The sequence below is a fragment of the Aythya ferina genome, assembly GCF_964211825.1.
Source record: "Aythya ferina genome assembly, chromosome: 9".
NCBI classification, from domain to species: domain Eukaryota; kingdom Metazoa; phylum Chordata; class Aves; order Anseriformes; family Anatidae; genus Aythya; species Aythya ferina.
In genome coordinates this window covers 19,700,121-19,713,352 of record NC_140305.1, presented here as the reverse complement: position 1 = coordinate 19,713,352, position 13,232 = coordinate 19,700,121, and the positions used below count along the sequence as shown (strand labels likewise).

Below are 13,232 nucleotides of genomic sequence, written 5' to 3'. Positions count from 1 at the left end.
AGAAATCTGGATGCTGATTAAAATTAGTTCCAATTTATTTTGCTCTCTCTATTTGCAGTGTGTTTCTGCATTCTCATTTTTACCTCCTTGCATTTCTGCATGATCCACAACAGACACTTTTATCAATTAGCCCTCCTCAACACACCGCTGGCAGCAGGCATCCTGGGGCTAACTACAGCACAGTTACCCTACAGCTTCCTCACCTTATAACTGCAGCATGTGCATGCAAAACTCTCAGCTGTCTTGATGAACCTTTGCACTCTCCTAAGAGTCCCAGAGATTCAGGAACATGGCTAAGGGAGAGGGGCAAAGGAAAATTAAAACAACACTTTGTGTTTTTGTGACACGTGTATGTTGCACTAATAAAGTTGTATTGGATGGATGGGTGTTTTTTTTCAGCTATGCGGATGGGCCTTTACCAGTACACATTTATTTTGAACAGAAAGCTCATGTGACTTGTTGCTTCATATAGAGACACCAACCACAATGCTTTGTACTAGTTATAATTTTTATAAATTTCAAACAAAGTGTGGTTCTACATAGGTCAGAATGGCCTTATTACAGAAAGTTCATTTGCACACTTTTTTTTTTTTTTTCCTTGTAATAAATTCATACATTCTGTCTTGACTGGAAAAAAGGACAGGTGATTCTGTGCTTTTTCCCTGTCTGATTATCTCTCATCAGTCACAATATACAAATACATCATTATCAACACCATGGAAAATATGTAAGAAAAACAAACTGTACCAATTCTCAGCTGGGGAGAGGAAATCTTAGCAGCTATTTCAGCTCCAACTGCAAGAAGAAATACACAATTTGGCTCTTTTTTTTTTTTTTTCCTCCCCCTATTCTTAAATATTTCTAATCATATATATATTAGAAACCAGGCTTTGAGTATTTTTGGAAAGGAAGCACAAGGCCTTTTTCATACCCAATCCTGTCTGAAATCTCAGAACCTAAGAAAATGATGGATAATAAAATGGCTTTTCATCACATACACAACCAGGATATAAGACGCACACACGCAGCTTTGTTGTGACTGGCAGGATGAACCAGTGTTCAGACACGGTTTGGCTGAGCCATTTCTGATGCAGACAACGATAACTGGTCTGAATCTCCATTCAGTGGAGTCAGAAAATGAAAGAAGGAGAGGATCACGCCTGGGTACATTCTGGCCTGGTTTACTAACGCAGCAAGACTGATACCATGGTAATTGCCTGTCTGTTGGTCACTGCCTCTGGCAATGAAGGAGCCCTCGGCCCACCCACACCCAAAAGAGCATGGTGCTCAGCCACGTGCTGCTATGGCACAGATTTACCTTGGGCCTTGTCTTTTCCACAGCTGAAACTTTGTGGCTACTTCTAAATGACTGCTATATTATCTCCAAACAACACTGAAATGAAATCCATCTTTGGAAACCACCATTTTTGGGTCCATCTATCTGAAAATGATAATCTCAAAGACCTACATACAGAACAACTATACCTTAATGTACGCATCGGTGCTGCTGGACCTTTGCAGATCATATTCCAAACTGCACATGGAGAGTCATGGAGAGTCATTCCCTTAATCATCACCTTGCTTGACAAAAATACACTAATTAAAAGACTATTCTGTCTACTAATAAAAACAACAACAAAAAAAAGTCACCAAACCCCATTCTGTTGTATCAGCAAAGCCAGAACATTAGTCCTTGTTGGCTGCCCACGGACTTGTCAGCCTGACCTTCACTGAAATTTATTCTTTAAAAATGCAAAGCCAGCAGTGTCGCACTGTCTGAGGAGCATCGCAGACATCAGCCAGGCAAAGGGCTCCGGGAACTCCCCAGCAGCAGCTGCAGCATGGTCTGAGTCTGGGACACGGGGATAGAAACAGGCAGCTGCCTTTGGCTTTCTGGTTCTACAGAGAGATTAAAGACACAACTAACTGGTGTGGGCTCCCTGCTCAGGTTCAGCGAGTCTGAGGACAGCTGTGGCAAACCCAGCTCCCAAAGACTGCTGAGACCTGAGTGCTGTGTCACTGCTGCACACAGCCGTGGGGCAGGGAGGCACTAGCCAGCCTCGGGACATTCCTGGTGCAGGGGTAACTCAAACTTTGGTCCAACAGGATAAAACATGAGATTCTGAAATAAACAACAAATGTTTTCAGAAGCAAAGTAGGAACAAGAATTGTTATAATCCAGCCCATACCTTTGCAGTTATCAAGTGGGTTGGTGAGCTGGGAGACAGAAGACACTTCTGCAGCAATCCTCTTCCCTGCTCCAGCTCTTGAGTACCCCACAGGATGCCACTGCTGACACTCACATACAGCACGGTGGGACATGTGAATGCTTTGCTTTCCCCGAAAGGTCCCCAGTTTTTGCATACATGCTAGAATTTAACATCAGAGTTGGACATGAGGGAAATCCAATACCTCCCATTTCACAGGGAGATACTGAGGCACCAGGGGATACAGGAGCAGCACACTGACACCCTGCACACAGCAGAGGTAGGAAAAGGACTCACAATACCTGATTTTTAATCTCCAGTTCAAACAACGACTTCCCACTGCCATGTCACCATTAGAATGAGATTCCTCCACAGAAACTCCAAAGTGCAGGTTTGGGTCTTCCCACGAGTGTGCAATGTCACAAATCCTAGTTTTGGCAGTTTCATTTACACAGGGTAACCCTCCCCCATCTCTCTCTCTCACACACACACAAAAGCTTACTATACTTACTTACTAATGTGCAATCAAAGCTCCCTTCCCTGTTCCTCTCCTGTGCATAGGGCAGGGGTAGACAGGAGCACTGTTATCAGGCCATGCAAGAATTACTGAAAGTAATATAGAAACCAAAGTGAAGTAATTTTATGGAGAGGATTAAATAATTGCACTACAAGAAAATGTCACTGCACGTTTCCTTGGGGGACTGAAAGGAGTCAGTTCTTCCCTCAAGGTGCTCATAACTTCAGCAGATTTTAGCAGGAATCATGTTCCTGGGAGCCTACATGTCATTTTTAAGGTAAATGACCAGCACAAAATGTACCAGCTCTTATCTCAGTAGGACAAAATTAGCTACCAAAAAGTTACAGTCCTTTTGTCACAAACAGAAAACATCAGAAACCAGAGTTTAAAACTGAGGGTTAGAAGAACATTATTTATGGGGATTCACCACCACAGTGCAACTCATCATTAACCAATAAGCCTTCACAGGCAAACAAAATCTGAATAAGCCTTTACCTACCTACTTCAAAGCTCTTTCTTGAATGGGACTATCTACTTGCTTCGCAGCTATCCTGACTCACACACTACGATATTTGCAATACCAGCCTTCACTGAGACACAAAGAAAAACATTCAGGTCCCTGCAAAGAAGATAGCAAACATGTTACAGACTCCTACTGTTTTGCTAAGAGGCTCAACTACTAAAGAGTACTATTTGGTTTTGCTTTCTCTCCCTTTTTAGTGATCTTGTCCCCTTATTTACATAGAGCATCACTGTTCTCAGAGATAAAAAAAAAAATCTCTAATATTGAAAGCCGATCACTGTTTTGAGCTTCCAGGGTCATTTTTTTCCAGTCTGATCTTTACCTGTTTGCAACCTTGGTCAATACTATTTTTTACTAAAGTACTAGCAGCTTTTGTGGGACCTAAGACCCAATTACCACCAAAATACCTTCACACCTTAACAGCTGCTCTAAATGAGCTAATGGCTTATATAGGAATAATAAAATCTGTAATCACTTTATATTGTACATTACATCCTTATGTGGCAGAGATTTGGTACAGTCCTTTAACCAAATGTCTTGGAAATAAGTATTTAACTACAACACTTTATCCACTCATTGGAGCATCTAATGCTCACTGCCTATTTGTGATGCTTAAGTATATTCCATGTGGGGGGTGAAATGTTCCTACTCCATAGCCCAGCACACAAAAAAAGCATGCAGTCTACTCAAACATATGACATTAAATGGCATTCAATTGAATTCTCGGCACCAAATGCAAAGGATTGTGAACCAGCAACCACAGACTGCAGAGGGGGCAGAGGAATGACTTCTATTGTATAAAGAGTCAAACATGTTCTTTGTCACAGTAACTGTCACACATCCTTGCCTCCCGGCTAAGCACTGCACCTCCACATCATGGCCAGGAGTTGCCATCTGCATCATCCCAAAATAATGCTGTGTGCAGCAGGTTGTTCACTGTGCCATTGCAAAAGTAGTCAAGTCACTGCTGCATGAAGCCTCTCCGATGGCCCAAGTCAGAAGTTTCCTTTCCACAACCAACCTAAAATGTGATGGTTTTGGTGTTTACCATCAGCAAAAAGGGCACATTTGTGATGTATCAGCTGGAATTAAGGACGGCGGGGAAGGCACAGCCACTGAGGCAAGCAAATGGAAAAACCTCCAGGCGACCCCATTGTAGAGCAAGAACTCAAAACCATGTATGTGTCCCTCTGCAGTAACTTGGTGTTCAAGCAAAGTTGCCAAAAGGTGCGTGCATAGTAACTCTCCAGCTCTGCTGTCGACCTAATTTAGGCCACATCTTCTGAAACAGTTTGATAAACAATGCAAGAAGCATTTTTCTCCTCTAATACTGATGGTGGTTTTTGATGTTGTCTGGATGTTCATGTTCCTTTTGGGTTTGTTTTTCCCAGCTTGCCAGGTGGACCTCGCAGTTCTCATCTGTTCATGCTGATGAAGTTTCAGAGAATTATGAAGCTCAGAGCTTGTGAGAAAGGCAACTTTGATTCAGTGTCCACCCAAAATAAATAAAGAGATGGATAGGGTCCTGAGGAAGGCTGGTCCTACCATTCAGCTGCCAGCCCTCTGTTCTGCTGGGAAGCTTTTGGCCACCTCACTCTCCTTGGTGTCTGACTCTACTGAAGCCGTGCTGCAGGAATCATTGTACATGTCTGAAAAGGAGGACATGGGCATTGTCACTACAACACGTCTAAAGGATTTCCCATCTACAGTCTTGAGGTTGATTGTTAAAAGCCTGAAATAAAATAAAAAAATAAGTAAAATAATCACAATTCTACCGTTCTCCTATTCCCTTCACTTAAAAACAAACAAAAAAAAAAGGCATGGGAGGCTCTTTTGGCAAGTAATTAACTGTAATGTGCATGGTTTGGGTTTTCTTTTAAAGCATCAGACACACTAACGTAATCAGAGCCATAGTTAAGGCACTGAGGCTGCAGACAGAACTGACCTGTTGTGCAGGTGGAGGAGCAGCAATTACCAAACTCCCTTTAAACCACAGCAAAGAATCCTGTTAACTTTCAAGAAGGGTTTTCTCCACTTCAATGAACTGACCAAAACCACCACCAACAAAAACAAACCAAACAAAAACATCAACAAAGGAAACTAATAACTCAGAATAAATAGCTTCTGGCAGCTCTCTATTGCAGGTCCCCAGAGAGTGGCTGTGCCAGATTTTGCTTTGTTCTGTTACCAACAGAAAACCAGGGCACATTTTAGTAAATTATGCTTATGGATGGGCAAAATTTAATCTAAAATTTTAAACCTTTGATCTGCAGAGTCGTTGAGATACAGCTTTTCCAGTGCAACCTGTTTGGGTGTTAGATCAGAACAAAAGCTGAAGGAGAAAGAATGACTTTTAGTGTTTGTTTGGGTGAGATCTCACCATAGCAGCCCTTTCTCCGGCCTTTGTAGACAGCAGTGAAATATCATGAAAGCATTAACAGTTGATGAGATTTTAACATTTTCAAACCTAGACCAGAATCACAGCCCTGATGCTGATCTAAATCCAAATGGTACCTGTGTTAGGATGAAAGCTATGCCACAGTTACAACATACCCAGCCATGTAACACACTTGGATTAGCTGTAAAGTAGCTAGCCCAGGTACTGGTAGCCACAGGAATTTGGTGGAAGATTCAAATTCCCTCTGAGAAGGGGAAAATAATTAGACCAAGGTAAGCTGTTGTGCCTAGCTAGCTCTGACACCCAAAGCACCAAATTTCAGGCTAGCTCAGCTGTGTCACCAGAGACTGCAGCACAGACATACACTCAGGCTAAATACTTTAATATAGGAAGTGTACTTTTTGTTACTTCCTTTTTCAGCAGATGTACACACACACACACAGAGAAGAGATTTTAAATACCAGTAAAACATTTCCTCTGTTACCTGCATTGCTGTTCTTAATTATGTTGTTACTGTCCCCCTCTGCTGGCTGCAATATACTGGAAGGAACCCATTCACTTTTCTCAGAGACCAGTTTCTTCACTAACCTGTAACTCAGAGAACAGTCAGTGCATTTCCTTACATTCTCTCTCCCTGAGCTGTGTTTCTTAGAGATGTGTGTTAGACAGCTATTTCCTAAACTAAGCAGGTAATGGTTATCAAGTAGGTGTAAAGCATGTGTTTTACCCAGGGCAGTCCTACAGTTATCTGTTGCCCCAGTCTCAGCAGCCTGAGATGGTGACTCAGTACCACAGAACAAGCTCACTTGTAAGCAGATTGTGTGAGAAGGAGGCAATGGCCTTGGTCTGTGTTTGGGACCCTGGACCAAATTCAGAGCTGAATTTGAAAGAAACTGAATCATCCATTTCCCCTCCTGAAAGTATCATCCAGGGTGCATGGTTTTAGTTCACTACTAAAAACTGCTTCACACTGTGGGACTTGCTCTCATCTCAGCTGAATGCCACTTCTGAGTGAGGGGTCTGACCATATGGGCACTTCAAGGAGATCAGATCTTCCTCCAAATTGGCCATGGAAGGAGAATTCAGACACCTTGCCAGGTCTGTTCCTAACACTCCCTTTATCAATCATGCCTGAGATACAGCCTTAAATCTAAGCCTTTGGAGCTAAACGTGCTCTCTGGTTCACTGTTGCAGCTTGGTGGAAGGCAATGAGATTTTACGGATGTATCCTATCAAAGGATGCAGCCTTTGACAGCTGTCCTGGCTAGGTGTGAAAAGTCCAAATATTCTCCTTTATTTCCCTTCATACAAACTCCCATCCTCTCAAGCCTCATGTCACAATCATTTGGGATGAAAGTCAACTAGGTGGAATTAAACAAAGCTGCTTCTATGCTCATGCTCACCACTGCCTTTTCACAGTTTGGTCAATGGAGTGAGTGGATTCAGACAGAGTTTGAATGTGCTTTGGCATTTTCCTGAACATTTTCTATCTTTTCCAATAGACTGTAGACATTCTACCTGTTAAATTGTCTCTCTGCTGTACTTACCATTGTCCGTTTTCTCCTTCCTGCACAAACTGCACTAGATCTCCATCCTCAAGTGTAAGAGAATCTGGGAAACAGCTGTCAAAACTTCCTTCTACCCGAAAAAGATTGGTCCCCTAAAATAAATGAAAAAATGCACCAGAATTATAGTCATTATGGAGGAAAGAACATTGTGCAACAGGAAGTGAGTTTGGTTGAACACTGAATCAAGCATTTCAAGCTAGCAGATATTTCTCTTCTGGGGAATTGTGTCACTTTCTATTATTTTTATCATGCCCATGATTAAACGTTATTAAAACTCAGGAAAGAACTGTGCTGTGCATCCAGGCTTCAGAATTAACCAAGCAGACGTTATTCTGATACAGAAACTGAATTTGTGACACCAGCTTATGTTACCTGGAAAAGTCTGGAATTATATTTTTAGAGGGTTCAGTGTTTTCTCCCACTTTTGTAATTTAGCAATAAAGGTAAAGCTACAGCTTACAAGTAAGGATGGCTTTTAACGGTACCGATCCTTATCAATAAAATAGCCTTAGAATAATTCCTTAACATGCCAGATCAAACTCCCATCTTCTGTCTTGACACACATCCATAAATTTAAGGCAGGTATGAACACAAACTTTGTAGGCTAAATTTTGATCCTTAGAGAAGAAAAGGTTGTACTGTGAAAGGTTGTACTTTATTTTGAAAAAGGAATTACGTTGTTAGGGTTGGTCTCTTCCTCCATGTCTGAAGAGTTGGAGAGTTCATCCATGCTGGAGGGGATGGCTTCGAAATCTTCAAATGTGTCTAGAGATGGCAGTTGCCTGCTGGGCCAACCTTTTCAAAAGAGATAAACCAAAAAGAGTTAGCTATTGGTCATTAGCTGCTTTCAGACTCAGTCTTTTAAAAATAAATGTCACAGGTTCACTTCCTGCTATTTCACGTACTGAATTACTCATACCTTTTTACAGCTTCTTCCCTGATTTTGCCATAAAAATTACACTGCAGCTATTAGTCTCTCTCTAAAACATCTGTACCAGTTGCTGTCATTTGTAGGAGGGTGGACTGTGTGGCCATGATGCACATGTGCATCAATACCTTCTGTGTTTACCATCACTAAATCTCTTCAGTTCATGAGGTACAAAAACAAGGTCAGGAATATTTCTGTATAGCAAGTACTGTAGCAAATTATGACTTTGCCAAAATGATTTTCAGAAAACCACGCTCATTCATTTTCTAGCTTACCTCCACATATTTATCTACAAATCGAAGCCACTGAATTTTGGTTGACTTATCTCCATCACACCCCAAGGTAATATTACCATCTGAGCAACTTAAAAGACTGTGCCCTGGAGTAGGCTGAAAATGCAGGGAAGGGACAGAATAAACAAGGTGCAAGGCAACCAGACCTCTGGTGGTAGGTTATTAATAATTATTTAAATAATTGTTTAAATTAAATATAAGGAATATTTAAAGAATAATTAAAGAATAAAAGTAATTTTAATCTTTATTTAAGAATAAATAAGTGTGTGGAACGTGTGGTTGTGCAGCTCTGCAGCCCCTTCTCCTTCCTCCTGTTGCCCAGAGGTTGTGGCTGCCCTGACCATTACAATTCAGTTACAAGAGACAGCGACTGTCTTCCACCAGACCAGCATCCTCAGTCATAACCCTGCAAGTATGGTTATGGCACCCAGGTGACATTTTTCAAGGTATAAACTAGTCTCTGAAGTGGCGTTCATGTGCTGCATTGTGAGTGTTCACACCAAGATAAAAGAGACAATTTCAGTTACAGAGCCCACAGAATTTAGAACTGGACCCTGTATCCTCTATCAGTAGAACAACACCAGCAAAACACAACCAGCTGTCTGTATGTACAAGAACATGTTGATGGTGTTTAGATTTAAACTGCTATAGCAATTTTAGTTCAAATTTGCAAGTCAAGCTATGAATACCAGAAAGAAAACAAAACAAAACAAAACAAAACACAACACAACACATCTTCTCGCTTAGACAAAGCATCAGTGATCTTTTGCCACTGTTATTCAAAGGATATATCCAAGGCAGAAAGCTAGGCAGCAAGAATTTCTTACAAATACATGCATCAATCTTCCTCTTCCACACAAATTGCTACAATAACTTCAGACATACTTCATTCAAGCTATAAAATATCACAGATCAAATTCTGAGCTCTCTGACATCCGTTCAAAGAATTATTTTCAGCTATGCCTGAACTGTAGGAAACCAGATGCTGGGACATTGTTTCTATAACTGCTACTGATCCAAGCTTGTTCTCTCATTGCTTTCAAGGAAAATAATGTTCGTTGTACAAGAAAAATATCTTTTAGTTAAAGAGAATAAATGTTGTCGTAAACTTACATTACACTCTCGAATCAAGATGATGATAAATGTTTTAATTTTGTTTACCTGTCTGTGAAGCAGATCTAGGTACAGGTCTCGTGGTGGAACCAGTATTACATTTAGTCTGGGCCAATATGGTGTTCTCAAAAGCATCTGTGACAGGAAGTATAGTTTTTTGTCTTAAAGGTGAAACAGTGACCAGACAACCAGTACAAAGGGACTTCCAGTATCACCTCTGCAACTGGTTGTCTCTTAAACAAACAGGTGGATTGGGATCCAATGGTTATAAAAAGAGGAGACATTTGATGAGCACAAATGAGTGAAACTACAGCAGTATTCCTCAGAAGAACAATGTGGGAATGACAGAGAACAGCCATATGAGTCAAACAAATACCGATGTGAAATAATGCAAGCAGTTGCTGTACAGTGCAGTGTTCTATTTCTCTACAGCTTCCTCACCCATTTTTAACATACTTTTCTTGCAGCTTTCAAATCATTCTGTAGGTGGTGGTATATGGGATTGATGTTCAACCATACAGCAATGAAAACAGACCAGGGAGGCTCTTCTTCCCTGCCAGAACTGAATGACAGCACTCTTGAAGAATGCGGTTTTGTGGGGGAAGTTTTTATCTAAGTAAATCAAATCCTTAACATTGTTAACTCTGTCAGAGCTCTGGCAACAGCAGCAACATCTTCCAGTAAAGGGATGACAACGCTCATTGCTTCCTGCTTAAAGAAATTCAGTCTGGCAAGGGCTCTTATTCAGTAGGACCATATTCTTTAACCAGTGAGGATCAACTCAGCTCTGGAGTCCTATCACTAGTACTTGCACCTTGAAATACCTCCTGCCTCTGCAACCAAGTGATATGCTGAGAAAAGCGTCTATCATGGAGAAAAGTGAGCTACAATCACTGCAGTTTGGGAAAATGATGCTGAGTGCCAGATTAATTCCAAACTTAGTTACAGGTGTCACAAGAATGAGGAAATATCCTGCAAACAGCAAAACCACTATTTCATCCACTGCTTCTGAACTTCTTCCAGCCTCTTTGTTCCAGTCTCCTCCTTTGCTGTCTCCTGGGAGCAACAGAGCAGGTAGCTCTGATGTGTTAACAATTCCATCACTGGCCTGGCCATATGTCCTTTCTACCAGGGTTTTGTGCAGAGCAACACAATTATAAGAAAGGATTCCTCAGCCTATGTCTCTCTTCTCCCTCTCCTACAACGGGGGTACCTGACTGCTTGTGTCCCACAGAGCAATGTGCTCTGGCAGATTCTTGTGCAAGGGAAAAAGTTGGCATTGGAAGCTGGCGATCTTGCAGTAGTTGGAGAATCACTTCCCAGTTTAACTTTTTGGTATTGTTTATTAAACAGTAATCGATGAACCTGCTGCAACAAACAGGTGGAAATTCTGCTTGACTGAAATGAAACACTGCACCTTAAATGGATATTGATGTAGTCTAGCCTCTTTTGTGATCTTCCTGCTCCTCTTATTAGGTGCAAAGCCCAACAAGGGAAGAGGGATGCAAGTGGCCAGACTGCAGGTGAAAGTGAAAAGTAGCCCCTTGGCTCGCTGCTGCTAAACTCTCCTCCCGCTCCACAGGGTGAGGTAGAAGCTGGGTAAAAAAAACCAGATCCAGATCATAGTCTAGAGCATTATTTCCCAAAATAGGCAGATAATTGAGGTTTTAATTTAGGCCCATCTCTAGGTGAAAGTTCATAAATATGGCATGAGTGCAGGTGACAAGAAAAGAGGTGACATGTTTTGTTTATCACAGTTAAACAGATAAAGTGACACCAAACCCTGAATGCCTACATGGAGTCCAGTGTCATCCACCAGCAGCAATGAGATGTGAATTGGGTGAATAATATCAAAAGATTGCCAAACAGGTTTTCATGCAGGATGGAAATACTCATACCTTCAAACCCCAAGGGAGTTGGGTCACTCTTTATTTCATGTCTCTTGACTTTAACTGCAGGAACAAGGGGACCTGTGTGAAGTTTGCAGAGTCACAAGGCTGTAAATACTGTTAAAAGAGAAACTTGCTTTCCCATTACCTAGAACCATGACCTGCCTAATACTTTCCATGTTGCCCAGAAAAATGACCATCCCCTGAGTTCTAAGTGGTGAAGACAAACACTTCTTTGGTGTGAATAGGAAACGGGCCTCTTTTTGCAAAAGACATTAAGACACAATAAATGTATCTGCTTCCAAACAGGGTTCGCAGATGGTTTATCTCACGCTTGTCCAGGAGATGGCACTAATGCAGGGAGACTCACAATCTCAGCTTCGTATAAGGCTGGCAGGGAAAGGCTGAAGAAAGCCGACACTTAAGTCCCACAGAATTGGAGGGCATCCTTCATAGCTCCACGGACAGTGCTTCTCCTGTGTCCTGACTACACATGTAGAGAGCTTATGATGTGATGGAGCTAAGCTAAACATTTTTTGAAGCATATGCTGTAAATAAAACGCTTAATTGGAAAGCACTGGTTTTGTTTTCTAGCTTTTAAAATGATTACAAAAGTAGTTTTCTCATCCTCCCAAGAAAATTCCAACAGCCCAATGGTAGACAGGATCCTACGACTTTTTTCTTTTACATGAAACCTTAACAAAGTTTGAATTTCACTGTAATTCATACACACCCTCTTGTAAATCACACTACAGAACAACCCTAGTTTGCCCATTCTGTTTCTATGTATGTGCTTCTTTCTATTCCCTAGCTTAGGGAGTAATTTTGTAGGTTATCAGTTTTCCCATTACCTAATAATTGACCATATATATCTGAAGCTGATGCCAAAGACTGGACACTATAAGAACCTCTTTTCCCACGCTGTGCCTGTAATTTTCATGTGGTAATGCTGAAATATTGTCTAAAGAGGTTGGCAAAGAAGTATTTATATAGAGTGGTCACATCACATCCTTCTCCTTATAAACTCCACCATGCTTTCACTTCCTGCCACTCTGAAAGTATTCGAATCATAACTGTAATTACACTAAATATGCTTAAAACTGGCACTAATTGCTACTCTATTTTTGGCTTGATTTCAAGCTTTCTTATTGATTACTGCTACTCAAAGAGCACAACCTATCTTTCTTGAAATCTACAATTCCTAAGCAGCTTTAAGGAAATGGAAAAATAATTTCTGTTGAATTTTGGCTAAATTAAATGCATGGAGAAGTTGGAAAACTAACCCGTAATAGCCAAAAGCAAATAGAGTTTCCAATGAAATCATCACCACTCCTTGAAGCTGAGAAATGGGAGCACACCTTGACACAAAGTTCAGATGTCTTGGCCTGCCTCCCTACAGGTGTTATACTCATCCTGATTCTTCTTCTACTGCAACCTCATGCATTTATAAAAACTGAGCTTGATAACTCACTCTGTGAACAGTTTTTGGCAGCAAATGAATCAGTCAGCAGGGAGGGAGAAGGGTAGCTAAGCAAGCAGCATGACGGTACCTTTGGTCACAGCAGATGCGTTAGCTGTGGTGCTGATGGAGGAGGCTAGGGAAAAGCGACGGGTAACTTCTCTTTCCTTAGATTCTGGATCTGGGAGAATAGATGCAATGCAGGGCAGGATTAGAGGTTAATAAGCACTGAGGGTAAAAGATGTCCAAAGCAAAGCAGCAGCTGGAAAAGGGTAAATAAAAGGTAGGTTGCTCCCTAAAACAGCCAGGAGAGATACTTTCTACAAAGTGAAAAGCA

The 13,232-nt window shown here is 41.3% G+C and overlaps 1 protein-coding gene across 11 annotated transcripts in view; it reads right to left on the bottom strand.

Moving 5' to 3' along the window:
• Window positions 1-532: 532 nt before the first annotated feature.
• MCF2L2 (MCF.2 cell line derived transforming sequence-like 2) overlaps window positions 533-13,232 on the bottom strand; it is a 160,342-nt gene continuing 147,642 nt past the window's right edge. For 7 of the 11 annotated variants that reach the window (XM_084528964.1, XM_084528966.1, XM_084528959.1 and 4 more), the window contains 7 exons: window positions 12,987-13,076; window positions 11,446-11,517; window positions 9,596-9,682; window positions 7,890-8,008; window positions 7,193-7,305; window positions 6,130-6,233; window positions 533-4,896 (listed from right to left, as the gene is read on the bottom strand). In XM_084528964.1, the coding sequence (XP_084385090.1) occupies window positions 4,796-4,896; window positions 6,130-6,233; window positions 7,193-7,305; window positions 7,890-8,008; window positions 9,596-9,682; window positions 11,446-11,517; window positions 12,987-13,076 (686 nt within the window). In that variant the 3' untranslated portion in view covers window positions 533-4,795. Of the gene's footprint in view, window positions 4,980-6,129; window positions 6,234-7,192; window positions 7,306-7,889; window positions 8,009-9,595; window positions 9,683-11,445; window positions 11,518-12,986; window positions 13,077-13,232 lie in introns of all 11 variants that reach the window. The other 4 variants (XM_084528963.1, XM_084528967.1, XM_084528960.1 and 1 more) reach the window with 4 other exon arrangements.